Source organism: Amphiura filiformis, chromosome 1, assembly GCF_039555335.1.
Source record: "Amphiura filiformis chromosome 1, Afil_fr2py, whole genome shotgun sequence".
NCBI lineage: Eukaryota > Metazoa > Echinodermata > Ophiuroidea > Amphilepidida > Amphiuridae > Amphiura > Amphiura filiformis.
The window spans coordinates 40,942,152-40,955,618 of NC_092628.1; the positions used below are offsets into that span (position 1 = coordinate 40,942,152).

Genomic DNA, 13,467 nt, shown 5'->3' on the forward strand with positions numbered 1-13,467 from the left:
ACGACAAGTACATGAACGTAAAAATTTTCAGAAAAGGAAATGATGCAAGGATATCATACAAAAAGGACTGAAGATTTCTAACAAAATGAGCAGTGCGGCCAAATTGATATTCCATGACAATCTTTGTTCGTTCACCATTACAAGCTACCTTAAATTTCTAAATAGATGAAATTGCTTATTTATGTCCCCGGGTTTCCTCCGTAAAACCCCAAAATTTCGAAAAATTTCACTTTTTGCAGAACTTCGGCAAATCAAAATTTGTTGATTTGCCCTCCCCCTCCACTGCTTATAGACGCAAAACTAGTTACTACTTTCTCAAACTTGTGACTTTGGACCTTATAATATTTTCATACCTTAAAATAATGGAAATTATAAAGCCTCTTTCCACTACATGGATTTCTAAGGACCAAGTGAAATATTCTTTTGCCTGGACTATACGTTAGGGTATAAAAAATAATGTACTTTTAGCTGGATCGAAGTCCTATATGCGGCAGTGTCATTTAATTCGTGGTCTGAACAATCAACCGGAACCTGTTGAAATAAGTAAAACGACGACTGAATTATGCAAAATATAGTAATATTTTCTACAAAAGGCAGAGAAATTTTGCACGAATGGATGGTCTTTTCTGTATTTGGAACTGCATATGGATTGTCTTTATTATCAAAGGCAATGTTTTAATATCATACTGATCTAAACTTAGCTGCAAATTATTGCACTGTTATCAATATTTTAATACCAAATTCTGGACAACACGTGGGGACCTCCTTGGTGAACTATAACGGAACCGGCCTCTTCACAGAACCTTGTAACAAAGCCACTGAGCCAAAACTGTTAACTCAAATATTTCAAAAACCTGAAACTGTCGGGACTATATAGTTGGCATGACAGTGACGACATGTGTAATAATATATATCTGTATATGTCATACAATCCACTGGTTAGTCCTTCCAATGATAACAGTTCTTTCGTTTTCCTCTAGACTTGCTTCAAGTCCTTTGGCGTCCATAGTTAGTGAATGTAAAATTCATGGAAGCTTTGCCACATGTTCCAAAAATTTCTGTTTCAAAAGTTATTCTTTCGAAATAATTATTTACCATCATAACTTTGTAAAAATTTATTTGACATTTGAATTGTTGAGGCCAGATAGTGGACTTTCTGATCACTCCAGGCATAGGGGTAGTGTTTGAGCAAAATGCCCACCACGCCACGCCCACCCCACAAGGCACACTTCCTCCCTAGCTCATGTTATTTAAGTATTGGCACAATATTCGGTAAAAATGTTTGCAAAAATAGTTTACAATAACATTTTTGGAAAACATTTAAAAATATTGTTGTAGTGTGTTTTCATACAAAACGTTTCAAAACGTTATCATGACCTTTATATAACCCGACATTTTAATGTTACTAAAACGTTTTTACCTAAACCAATAGCCAAAATATAACTTATTTAAGGGCGTACTACACCCATATATTGGTTTGATTGGTCTAAAAAAATATTTTTTCATTTATAGCGAGGCGATATATGCACGGATCATGTGAGATAAAATTTTTTTTTAAATAAATAAAAAAAGGTGCTTTTAAACCATTGTATAGTAAGTCATTTTAGCCCTATATATTTTCTGTTTACCGTATCCTGGTAACTCAGATGCGTGTTTCATAACAAACCATAATTTATTCTTTTCAACATGTTCAAGTAGGGTACATGAATAGAATACATTAAATCCTTTGTTATACTCTCTATAGAAAATCTAGTGGGGCTTGCAAAATATATAACACTGAATAAATTAAATAAACACTTACACAATAGATGCATAGTCATTAGTCAATTTGATATTGATGTTGTTATTGATGTGTTGTTAGGAGAAGAAAAGGCTATTAGGTCACCGTATGTCAGGTTATAGGTCAATTGGTTCAGGTCAAATTTAAGCATCAATTTTGAATACACATGTTAGATTCTGTGATACAAAATGTATCATAATGAGGAATAATTTTGATATTCTGTCTTTAACTGGATATATATCGAGAAGTGCAAGGTGGATATACTAATATACCTTGGGATGTAAATGGTGAGTATAATTTAGAATGCCTAGTTGAGATGGATTTCACAAATAAATATAAAATAGTTGCCAAAATCACAAAAGTTAAGCTTACGAAAAACTACCCAATATGGTGTTAAGGTGAAAAAGAATAACTTTTTTTTTCAACATTGCTGTAGTATGGTTGTGGTAACCTGTTACCTATGGCTTAATTAAGTTTCAGTGAAATAATGTCGCAAGTTAAAAATACAAAATATAGCTCAACATTGAAAATAGAAGCATTTTAACCAGTTCCTTTTTTGATAGTTGTGGAGCACCAAGTTCATGAAGTCATAAAACAAATCAGGAATCACTTATTCCCATTTTACATATCAACTTTATTTCCCTAACGTGTTAGCAACAGATATCCAAAATTTTAACGAAATCCGTTGATATTAAGCTTTCCAAAATGAAGTGAATTTAAATCATCAGTGATGTACCACCTTTTGGCTTCTACTTTTAAAAGCATGTAAGCTACGTTGATACCGATGCCACCAATAAAACGAGAAGATTTGCCCCTTCATTTTGCATACCACTTTGTCCAATTTTTTTGTAATTTCTTCACAAAATGCAAAAAAAAATCAATGGGTGTAGTACCCCCTTAAAACGTTTTTAAAACGTTTTTTTGTTTGCTGGTAACTGAACCGGCTTTTTCATAGAACCTTTCAACAAAAGACTAACAAAGCCAGGGAGCCCAAAGTATGATCAAATGTTTTACAAACCTCTAGTTGTCAGGACTATATAGTTGGTATGACCGTGGTGATATGTGGCATAGTGGATATCCGTACTTCATACAATCCATTGGTTAGTCCTTCCAATGACAACATTATTTCGTTTTCTTCTGCATATACATGATATATGACATTCCATGCATCAGTTCCTGACATTCTATATTCAATTTGAAATCCATCTACCGGAATATCTGATGACCACGTCCAACGCACTACAAGATTTGTATCATACACGGATGAAACGCTTTCAAATATAATAGTTGGATCTGAGCAAGAAATAAAAGAATAAACTAGTGACAAATGGTGGTCATAGACCACAAACCTAGCTGGGCGTGTTGGTGTTGTGGAGGTAAATGACCCCTACAAAATGTTCTAAAAATGTTCCCCTGGTCATGAGGTTTGTTGTCAGCGTGTTTGAGTCCCGTATTCCTTACAGATGTCCAGAAAATGCAATTTTAAGATTTGACCCCAGATGACCTTTGACCTGACTCCTGCAATATGTTGCAAAAATGTTCCCCTGGTCATCAAGTTTGTTGTCAACGAGTTTGAGCCTGTATCCCTTACAGATGTCCAGAAAATACGTTTCTAAGATTTGACCTCTGCATGACCTTTGACCTGACCCCTGCAAAATGCTCCCCTGGTCATGAAATTTGTTGTCACTGAGTTTGAGCCCCATATCCCTTACAGATATCCAGAAAATGAAATTATAAGATTTGACCCCAGATAACCTTTGACCTGACCCCTGCAAAGTGTTCCAAAATATTTCCCACATCACTAAGTTTGTTGTCACCAAGTTTAAACTCTGTACTCCTTACAGATGTCCAGGAAATGCATTTCTAAAATTTGACCTCTGCATGACCTTTGACCTGACCCCTGCAAAATGTTCCCCTGGTCATGAGATTTGTTGTCACTGAGTTTAAGCCCCATACCCCTTACAGATGTCAAGATAATGCAATTGTAAGATTTTACCCCCTTAATGACCTTTGACCCCAATTCTGTGTGCAAGTGATGGGCACTGGGTAGACTGCTGCCCTCAGTCGTCAACCGTCTGGATTGACGACTGAGAAAACTACGTGGAAAAAAAGTGACGGATTTTGTAACAGGATTCCTGTGGCATAGAGCGTGCGCAGTTGTGTCCAAATTGACCTTTTGACCGAGTTTGTTGTTTTTAGAAGTTCAGAGCGCGATCTTGTCACAGCGGCGCGGTACAGCGACGCGGTACACGGGTGCCGCTAGTCAGTCGCGCTACGGCGCATAACCAAAGTCGCATTGAATAGTTTTCAGAAGTCCGTCATGATTTGGGCTGTAAGATAATCAGTCGTCACTACGAAGCATGACAGTACATGCGAAGTGTAGACGGCTGATTGGAATTAGTCTAGGCACTGGGTAAAGCCGATGCACATGTGTAAGTGACATCATTGTGCTATGTAATATGTGGCAGAAGAAGCATTTTGAAGGTATTTGGTTATATACCAAAAATGCCCCTTTAATGACCTTTGATCCCAATTCTGTTTGCACCCTATAGGCACTGGATATAGCCGACACATATGGGCAAGTTACGTAATTGTAGGGTGTAACATGTAGGAGGAGAAGCATTTTGAAGTTTGTTGCCAGAAAGAAGAAAGAAAGAAAGAAAGAGGAATCTCCCCAGCTAGGTAATAAAATGTGACTTCGAGAAATGGACACAGCCACCACTATAACTTTATATCTTGATCCAAGCAGTAAACCACAAAATCGTTGCTGATCTGAATACTTGTTGCACATAAGTTGCATTGCCAGAGGAAGCAGGCAGGGCTGTAGCCGTAAGGGGCACGCCCCATAAATTTGACCCCCCTCCCCTTTCTCCCACCGCCAGCTCCAAGTACAAGAATACAATATCCGAGGGATGCACCAAATTCTCATACTAGTAACCAGTAGGAACTGATCAATCGTGTCGGGAAGTAACCATTGTTAACTGGACATATACATGTATATTGTATACACTGTTGTGTACTCTCTTTTGCTGATTGTAATTATGGACAAATCCTTCTCGACTGAACATGCTGAATATTCACTCAAATGATTTGAATTTTCAACATCTTAAATGTAAAGGAATGGTTCTTAATCGAATTTATTTTTATCAGTCTTTATTATTTTTCAATCTTTTGCTGACTGCAATTAGGGACAAATCCTTTCCAATTAAATGAAAGATTGAACATTTCAGTTTCAGTTTGAATCTCATTCCAACCATATGTAACGTTTGTGTTTTGGAGTAACCCTATCAGTCTAAGGAAAGAGTTCAATTGGCATTTTGGATTGACGTCAAAAGATTGAAATATTACACTCGATTAGTTTAAGAGAATACTGATGAGTTGGCATTTTATGATTACAACATACAAAAATTTAAATATATGAATATGCATTTCATATGTTGTTTAATATTTTCTCCGTAGTTTCCCTCATTCTTCAAACACTGCCCTCTTTACTGGGCTGTAAATGTATCGCCACTGAAACGCACAGTATCCCTGATGGGGATGCCTTTGTAGCCGAAAAAGGTTAGCAAGAACATGAACTAACCTGGTGAACTTAGGTACCCAGCAAATACAAGGTTAGAAAAGGTTGCCCAAACCATGTAAATTTCAATTTTATAGAGGGTATATGAAGGATATAAAACGTTTTCATAACGTTCAAAAACATATTTTGAAAACTTACTGCAAAATATTCTAACATAATGATATTTAAGTGTTGACGAAATATTTGGCAAAAACTGTGTGAAACAAATATTTAACAATTTAATTTTGACAACATTAAAGGAAGTCTCCAGCAATCACAACATTATGTCTTATATGTAAGAAAAATAATTATCATGCACGAATCACGTGGTTTTATTTAAAACAAACTCATAGTGACCATAAAAATGAATAAAAACATCCGTCTCTCAGCACGCGATATTCAAAAGTCCCGGGCGCAGAGATTGTCGAATGCAATGACGTCTCAGTAATACAATAAAGGCTGACGACAATGGAACACAAATAACCATTACGTCATTGCACTTAAATAATTTCGGCGCGGGGATTTTGAATATCGTGTGTTAGAGCCGACTGTTTTATTCGTTTTATGGCCAATATGAGTTTGTTTTAAATAAAACCATGTGATTCATGCTTGATAATTATTTTCTAACATATAAGGCATAATGTTATGATTGCTGGAGACCCCCTTTAAAGAAATTGTTGTTATAGTGTGTTTTCATAAACCCGACTTTAATATTATTAAAACGTTTTTACCAAAACCAGAACCCAAAATACAACCCGTTTATAAACGTTTTAAAAAGGCGCTTTGTGTTTGCTGGGTAATTAACTGAGACAGCTTTTAACAAAGCCATTAAAGCCCAAAATATTTCACAAACCTGTTGTGGTAGGAACTTCAGCAGTTGGCATGACATTGGTTGGCATTGCGGTGGTGACTTGCGGAATACTAGATATATGTACCTCATACATTTTATCTGGTATTAGTCCTTCCAACAATGTCCCTTGTTCATAGTTCTCAGCATATGTGTCATTCCATGTATCAGAGTCAATCACTTTATATTCAATCTTAAACCTATCAACCGTCATATCATTAGGCCAGATCCATTGTACTTGAAGCTCTTCATTATATACTTGTATACATGCTTCATACATAATATTGATAGTTGGATCTGAGTAAAATAAATGCAAGAGCAACAAAATGTCACCTTAAGATTCGGACAGAGCCTTCATTATCACTTCATCATGTTGATACCTAATTTATTACCTTAGGTAATAATTATAAGTCACAATTCAAAGTTTTCTCAGAGTTAGATGAGAAGCAAAAAAACGGCAAGAGACAAAGAAGAACAATCAAAGATACTATTTTTGAAAGTATACTATACTTTTAATCTATTTATTTTCTGCATATTTCTAGTGAAAGGAGGTGATAGGAGACGCAGCATGTCCTACGTATAATACATTGAGTGTAAAACATCACAGTCAGTTTGATTTTTTCTTTTTAATATTCCTATACCCTTGACCAAGAATTAACATGAAGCATAACATAATAATTATACCTTGCGTTGATGATACAGAAGTCACTTCTTCTAGTGTAGTTGGTGCAGCTGTACTGGCAGTAGTGATAGATTCGTAATTGGTTACCTCTTCTTCTGTCGTTTTGTCAGTAGGATAAATAGTGGTAAATTCAGGCTGGATTACATCTGTTCCTGCAGTTGATTCAGCAGGACTAATAGGAGTGGTAGATTCAGATGGGGTTACCGTTTCATGGCTAACAGTAGTGGTAGATTGAGGCTGTGTTCCTTCTTTTCCTGTAGTTGATTCAGTAGGGCTGATTGGAGTGGTTGATTGAGGCCGTGTTACCTCTTTTCGTGTAGTTGATTCAGTAGGACTGACGGGAGTGGTGGATTCAAGCTCTGTTACCTCTTCTCCTGTAGTTGATTCAGCAGGACTAATAGTAGTGGTAAATTCAGGCTGTGTTACCTCTTCTCCTGTAGTTGATTCAGTAGGACTGACAGGGGTGGTAGATTGAGGCTGTGTTACCTCTTCTCCTGTAGTTGATTCAGCAGGACTAATAGGAGTGATGATTTGTGGCACAGTGGTTGATTCAACTGGAATGTCAAGAGTGGTAGATTCGGGCTGGGTTACTTTTTGCCCTGTAGTTGATTCAGCAGGACTGACAGGAGTAGGAGATTGAGGATTGGTTACCTTTTCATGACTGACAGTAGTGGTAGATTCAGGCTGTGTTGCCTCTTTTCCTGTAGTTAATTCAGTAGGGCTGACAGTAGTGGTAGATTCAGGCTGTGTTGCCTCTTTTCCTGTAGTTAATTCAGTAGGACTGACAGTAGTGGTAGATTCAGGCTGTGTTGCCTCTTTTCCTGTAGTTAATTCAGTAGGGCTGACTGGAGTGGTTGATTCAAGCTCTGTTACCTCTTCTCCTGTAGTTGATTCAGCAGGACTAACAGGAGTAGGAGATTGAGGATTGGTTACCTTTTCATGACTGACAGTAGTGGTAGATTCAGGCTGTGTTGCCTCTTTTCCTGTAGTTAATTCAGTAGGGCTGACAGTAGTGGTAGATTCAGGCTGTGTTGCCTCTTTTCCTGTAGTTAATTCAGTAGGACTGACAGTAGTGGTAGATTCAGGCTGTGTTGCCTCTTTTCCTGTAGTTAATTCAGTAGGGCTGACTGGAGTGGTTGATTCAAGCTCTGTTACCTCTTCTCCTGTAGTTGATTCAGCAGGACTAACAGTAGTGGTAAATTCAGGCTGTGTTACCGCTTCTCCTGTAGTTGATTCAGCAGGACTGATAGGAGTGATGATTTGTGGCAGAGTGGTCAGTGTCTTTGTGATAGACCCAATGGCTGTTGCGAAACACAAATGCAGATACGTTTTTGAAAGTTGATCATCATACAAGAATTGAAATTTTTAACACATACGACATGGATTTGAATCTTTTCTTCTCGGTTATTGACAGAACATACAAGCGGTCTCCCAACAAGAGCCATCAACAAATTGACAAGTATTGGAATATAATTTAAGAAACAACATTAATTTTGATACATACAGGCTGATTCTGCAGGACTGGTAAGAGTTGTAAGTTGTGTCATAGTGGTCAGAGTTTCAGTTGTTGTATCATTTCCTGTCGATCAAAACCAATGCAAGGTAGACTATTGATTTGGATAATTGCTTAGAATGTTTAGTTTAGCATCAAGATTTATATTTACTCTTGTTCTTTATAATATAGGATGATTGCTGTGTAAAAGTGTTACATCAATTGAAACAGCAGAGACATGTCAGATGTAAAGCACAAGAGCTAAAAAACAACAACATTCAAACCCCATACAATAATTGATTTGAAATTACTGAAGATACCAGTGTTTTTTGATGATACCAGATGAGCACGTACAGTGACAGTTTTGGAAAAAGATGCCAATATACAGTAGTAACTGTTATTTACAAACTCCCCAGGCTGTCATTTCCTGAAATTCTGAAAAGTGACGTGAACTAAGATATTTGGGTTGACACATGTATTTGTAACAGGTGTTTTTTTTTATCAATATGTACCCAAAACGTCACTATTAAAGTAGCTTACTTACTTTGAGGTAATTGTGGACGTGTGATATTAAGTGTAGGTGGAGGGTCTTTACAAATGCAGGGGTCTGTAAAATCTGCAATTATAACACAAAAGGAATCATATGAGAACAGTACAGTATAACAAAATGGGTAAGTTATATATAGCTTATGTTCTGATCCGTGGATCAATTGGCTATTCAAGTTGAAATCCATTCCCAGCAAACACAAAACGTTTTCGACATCATTCGGAAAAGGTTATAAAAGGTTGTCCGAAAACGTTTAAATGTCGGGTTACATAAAGGGTATATAATGGGTATAAAACGTTTTCATAACATTAAAAAACATTTTTAATAACCTACTGCCCAGCAAACACAAAATGTTTTTCAGAAAACGTTTAAATTTCGGGTTATATAAAGGGTATAAAACGTTTAAATAAGATTTCAAAAACATTTTTGAAAACTTGATACTAAACATTCTAAACAGAACGTTATTTTTGGTTTATTTTTGGGTTGAAAAAATATTTTGCAAAAATGTTTGCCCGAAATATTTGCAATAACGTTTTAAAAACGATTTCATGACCTTTATATAACCCGACATTTAAATGATATTAAAACGTTTTGAAAACAAAACATTTTAAGAACATTTCTGCGTTTGCTGGGTGCAAATATTTCAAACATAATGTTATTTAAGTGTTGACAAAATATTTTGCAAAATATGTTTGCAAAAATAGTTAACAATACCCTGTTTTAAAACATTTTAGAAATATTATTGTACTGTGTTTTCATACAAAATGTTTTGAAATGTTTTCATGACCTTTATATAACCCGACATTTTAATGTTATTAAAACGTTTTTACCTAAACCAAAACCCTAAATATAACTTATTTTAAATGTTTTAAAAACGTTTTTGTGTTTGCTGGGTACACACTCTACATGCCCTATGTAAGACATGACTTTAATCTCCCACACAGGGGTATAGATTTCAAATGGAGTTACCCATTCTGGTAAACCCCAAATGAAATTCACACAACCTGTGTGGGATATTAATAACACCCTTCCCCAAAACAACAACAACAACAACAACAAAACCAAACAAAAAACAACAACAACAACATAAAAAATTGTACAAATTTGGAAAAGAACTTGCTCTATTATTCAAAGGCTCGCAGGATAGTTCTGAGCAAGAATCTTTCATCTTATTCTGATCCACTGAATGCTTGCGAGATGGGTCTCTCTCTGATGACATTATTTAATAATGACATTATTTAAAGTAAGAAAAGTTGTCAGTTGGATACTGACAAAGTGTTTTGTCTTACTACTTTTCACGTAGCAAAATAGCTTATCGACATATTTTTAAAACTAAATATTTCAAATGGTTTTGAAACAATTGATATTTTGTTCTTTATAATAACACCTCCTGCAGAATGTGGAATAATTGTTATTCTCAATGTTTTATTAATATATTCAAAATAATTTGTCACTGGTTTTTTTAAATGTTTTTAATCATGTAATTTAGCCTCAGGTCTGTAATGTGATGAAATTAATGAATTGGATATAGTACGATACCATAAAATAGAATTATACTTTTGCTACTGGATATAGTCTTAAAGTTATTGAAAGAACATAAAAGTTGCCTGGTAACAACAGCCATCAAATATGCAAATATATTTCTCTATAGGTAATATACTTGAAACATTTTTACTTTGTGAATATTTTCTAAAAGAAAATGATTGAAGAAACAGAACATTGAATTGTGCTACATACCAGGGACTGTGGACATACATGGTGATTCAGTAGGATTGATATGACTGGTGGTTTCTGTTGGTGATCCATTGTCTGTCGATAAAAACAAACAAAAGGTAGATAATTTCCCCTGCCCAGGCAGGTTGCTCGATAATATCATTATTCATTAAAATTACGCGTCTTGCATTATTCATAAACACGTACCTTTTGTGGGAAAAGTGTTATTCTCAATGTTTTATTGATACAATTCAAAACGTTTTTGTTGTTTACACGTGTTATTTGTCAATGTTATTCAGCCTCAATTCCAACAATAGGCCAACCGTTATAGTTCTGATCAAAAATTACTTCCTTACATGTTGCGGTTGTGTATGGAACAGTTGATAATATTTCTGTCACTATCTCAGTTATAAATTTGGTCACCCATACTCCTGAAGTTGAATCAGCAAAACTTGCAGGAGTGGAAGATTCAGGTTGTGTTGCTTGTGATGTTTCAGTAGGGCTTAGAGGAGTGGCAGATTCATGATGTGTTGCCGCTGTACCTCTTGTAGATTTACTTTCACTGAGTGGAGTAGTAGCTGTTTGTTGGGTCCTTTCATCTCCTGTTATTAATACGGTTTGGGTATTTGGTTGAGATGTAGAACTCCGCAGTGTAGCACCTGTGAAGATAATGAACATCTTAGTCCTTACACTTTGAGAGTAAGGGACCGGGCGGAGGGGGAGGGGCGCTCCAATAGTAAAGTGATATGCATGTGTTGTTACCATTTACAACACGGTCTTGGGGGGTGTCTGTGTGGGTAAATGCTAAAGAAATGGAGGGGTCGTGGACAAATGCTATAGAATGAGGGGCTTTTGAGGGAGATCCTAAAATGGGTTCTTCCCGGGGCAGATGGAGTACCAAGTAGGAGTTTTTAATGTCTTGGGAGCGAAAGCCGGCCTTTGGGGGGTAAAAAAGAAAAATATGGGCTGGGGAGGACTTCTTTGGGGACAACATGAATGATAATATTTGATCTCTGGGGTCAAATGGGAGTCTTTGGGATACCACATAATGCGTATCTTAGCAAGTCCAGTGATAGTTTTTTCTTACAAATATATTTATACAAGGGAGAAGGGCATTTTTGATGAAAAGTATAGCCGTATCATATATACATTTTGATGTCAACAGTCATGGGTCTGGGATTTTATTTTCCTACATTAGTGGAACCAATGTTTTTGGTATCCTTAAAGATGTTATGATAAGGATTTGATTGATTCCCTTTTCTCTATGCCCCCGTGGTTTCCACGAGAGGTCAATGGTCACAATGGAGCAAAACTTAAAAATAGTCCCATCATGATGTATCTCAAATTGTTCCTCTCATCACAGGGAGTAAAAAAGTCAATTCCATTTTATTTCTATTGTACTTAGTTCAGAAGTTATAAGGTCGAATAGATCAAATGTCAAAAATTTCATACCCAGAGATCAACATTAACATGATTAAAAACTGGCTCGATTTCATCGAAAGTGGTCTCCCCTTAAGATATCTCAAACACATATTGAATTCACAATTATAGTGCAATAAAAATATGTACAAGCATATCATTTGACCCATGACCCATACTAAAAAGTCATTTAGTGTCATGCACTAGAAGTGACGTCATAATCGGATTAACTATCATAGCAATAGATGAATACAATTTTTGAATAGATCGCCCTGCACTACAAGCAGATTGCACTAGTCACCTGCGTATCTCAGCAAACATAGATTTAATACAATACCGCTCTTTTCAACGATACTAATCTTACAGGTCTTTCTTTGACATCTATGGTTCAATGCCACACCACTCCACGCCATACATAAATTCTGCCAGTCACATTTCCCCAATATGAAATTTTTTTAAACTATTATACTTTATTAAAGTTTGGCGGAGGCGGGGTTCGAACTCACGGCGGCGGACTGCTTTGGACACACTATGAACCCAGCGCCTTAGACCACTCGGCCATTAGTCTTGTTGGAATTCATTTGAAACTTATATGAAGATATAATCGCAACTTCAACATAGGCCTACCACGTGACAAGCAAAGGCAGAAAGCGTGCCATATTTTGGAATTTTATTTGCCTAAAAACATTTATGTGTATTATTAGCGCTCAATTATTGTTAACTGCGTGTTTTATACAAAAAAAATCCAACAATTAACATGATAACTGGGCGTCTATATGGACAATACATTATATCGATTTTGACACGTGCTTGTGTCTCAGTACATTTCCATGGTCAGTAAAATACTATAGAGGAAAACCTACCATTTTCTTGTATACACGTTCGATGTTTTGATCAAGTATGTGAATATTCGACATTAGACCCAAAATGTTTTTTCAGGAAATAAAAGATTAGATTACCATAAAAAACGAAACAGTAATCTTTGGTTGGGTCTAATGTAATATTCACATAGGATTTTCAACGTTTTTTCTATCCTTATTCTTGCTCAATTAAAAATATATTTTGGCGTATATAAAATTGAAATAAAATTCTCTGCTTCTTAAACGACATCAAATGTGCCACAATTGGGTATCACGAATCGTTATATATGATGTGCAGTTAATATTCATATTTTTTTTATACAGAGGATGCTTCAGTTTTGACAGGAAAAATATTTTCTTGAAAACCCTCTCACTCGGTTATTTTAAAAAGGTAACCACGCTTCCCTAGAATGTGCAATAAATTAGCATTAAAATTTTTCTTATTCTAACAGCCAATCCAAATAAAATGGTCCACTGCTGTAAAAACGTTGGGAATTAGACCTTTTTTTGTAGGATAATTCACAAGAGATCCACTTTTATTGGTAAAAACGTTCAAATTGGCCCTTTA

At 35.9% G+C, this 13,467-nt stretch overlaps 1 protein-coding gene across 1 annotated transcript; it reads right to left on the minus strand.

Moving 5' to 3' along the window:
* Positions 1–283: 283 nt before the first annotated feature.
* LOC140160155 (uncharacterized) lies at positions 284–11,298 on the minus strand. The gene is made up of 8 exons (XM_072183435.1): positions 10,977–11,298; positions 10,645–10,716; positions 8,905–8,976; positions 8,373–8,447; positions 6,871–8,169; positions 6,193–6,483; positions 2,799–3,073; positions 284–531 (listed from the first exon to the last, which is right to left on the minus strand). Exons 1-7 carry the CDS (start codon positions 11,296–11,298, stop codon positions 2,814–2,816), a joined length of 2,391 nt encoding a protein of 796 aa, XP_072039536.1. The 3' UTR covers positions 284–531; positions 2,799–2,813.
* Between the last annotated feature and the right edge of the window lie 2,169 nt (positions 11,299–13,467).

What these genes read in the sequence shown, in the direction of transcription:
- LOC140160155 (XM_072183435.1), bottom strand. Translation starts at nt 11,298, where the DNA reads ATGTTCATTATCTTCACAGGTGCTACACTGCGGAGTTCTACATCTCAA. An exon ending in TCCATACACAACCGCAACAT is followed by an intron (nt 10,717 to 10,976) that starts GTAAGGAAGTAA and finishes TTTTATCGACAG; the next exon opens with ACAATGGATCACCAACAGAA. An exon ending in TTCTGTATCATCAACGCAAG is followed by an intron (nt 6,484 to 6,870) that starts GTATAATTATTA and finishes TATTTTACTCAG; the next exon opens with ATCCAACTATCAATATTATG.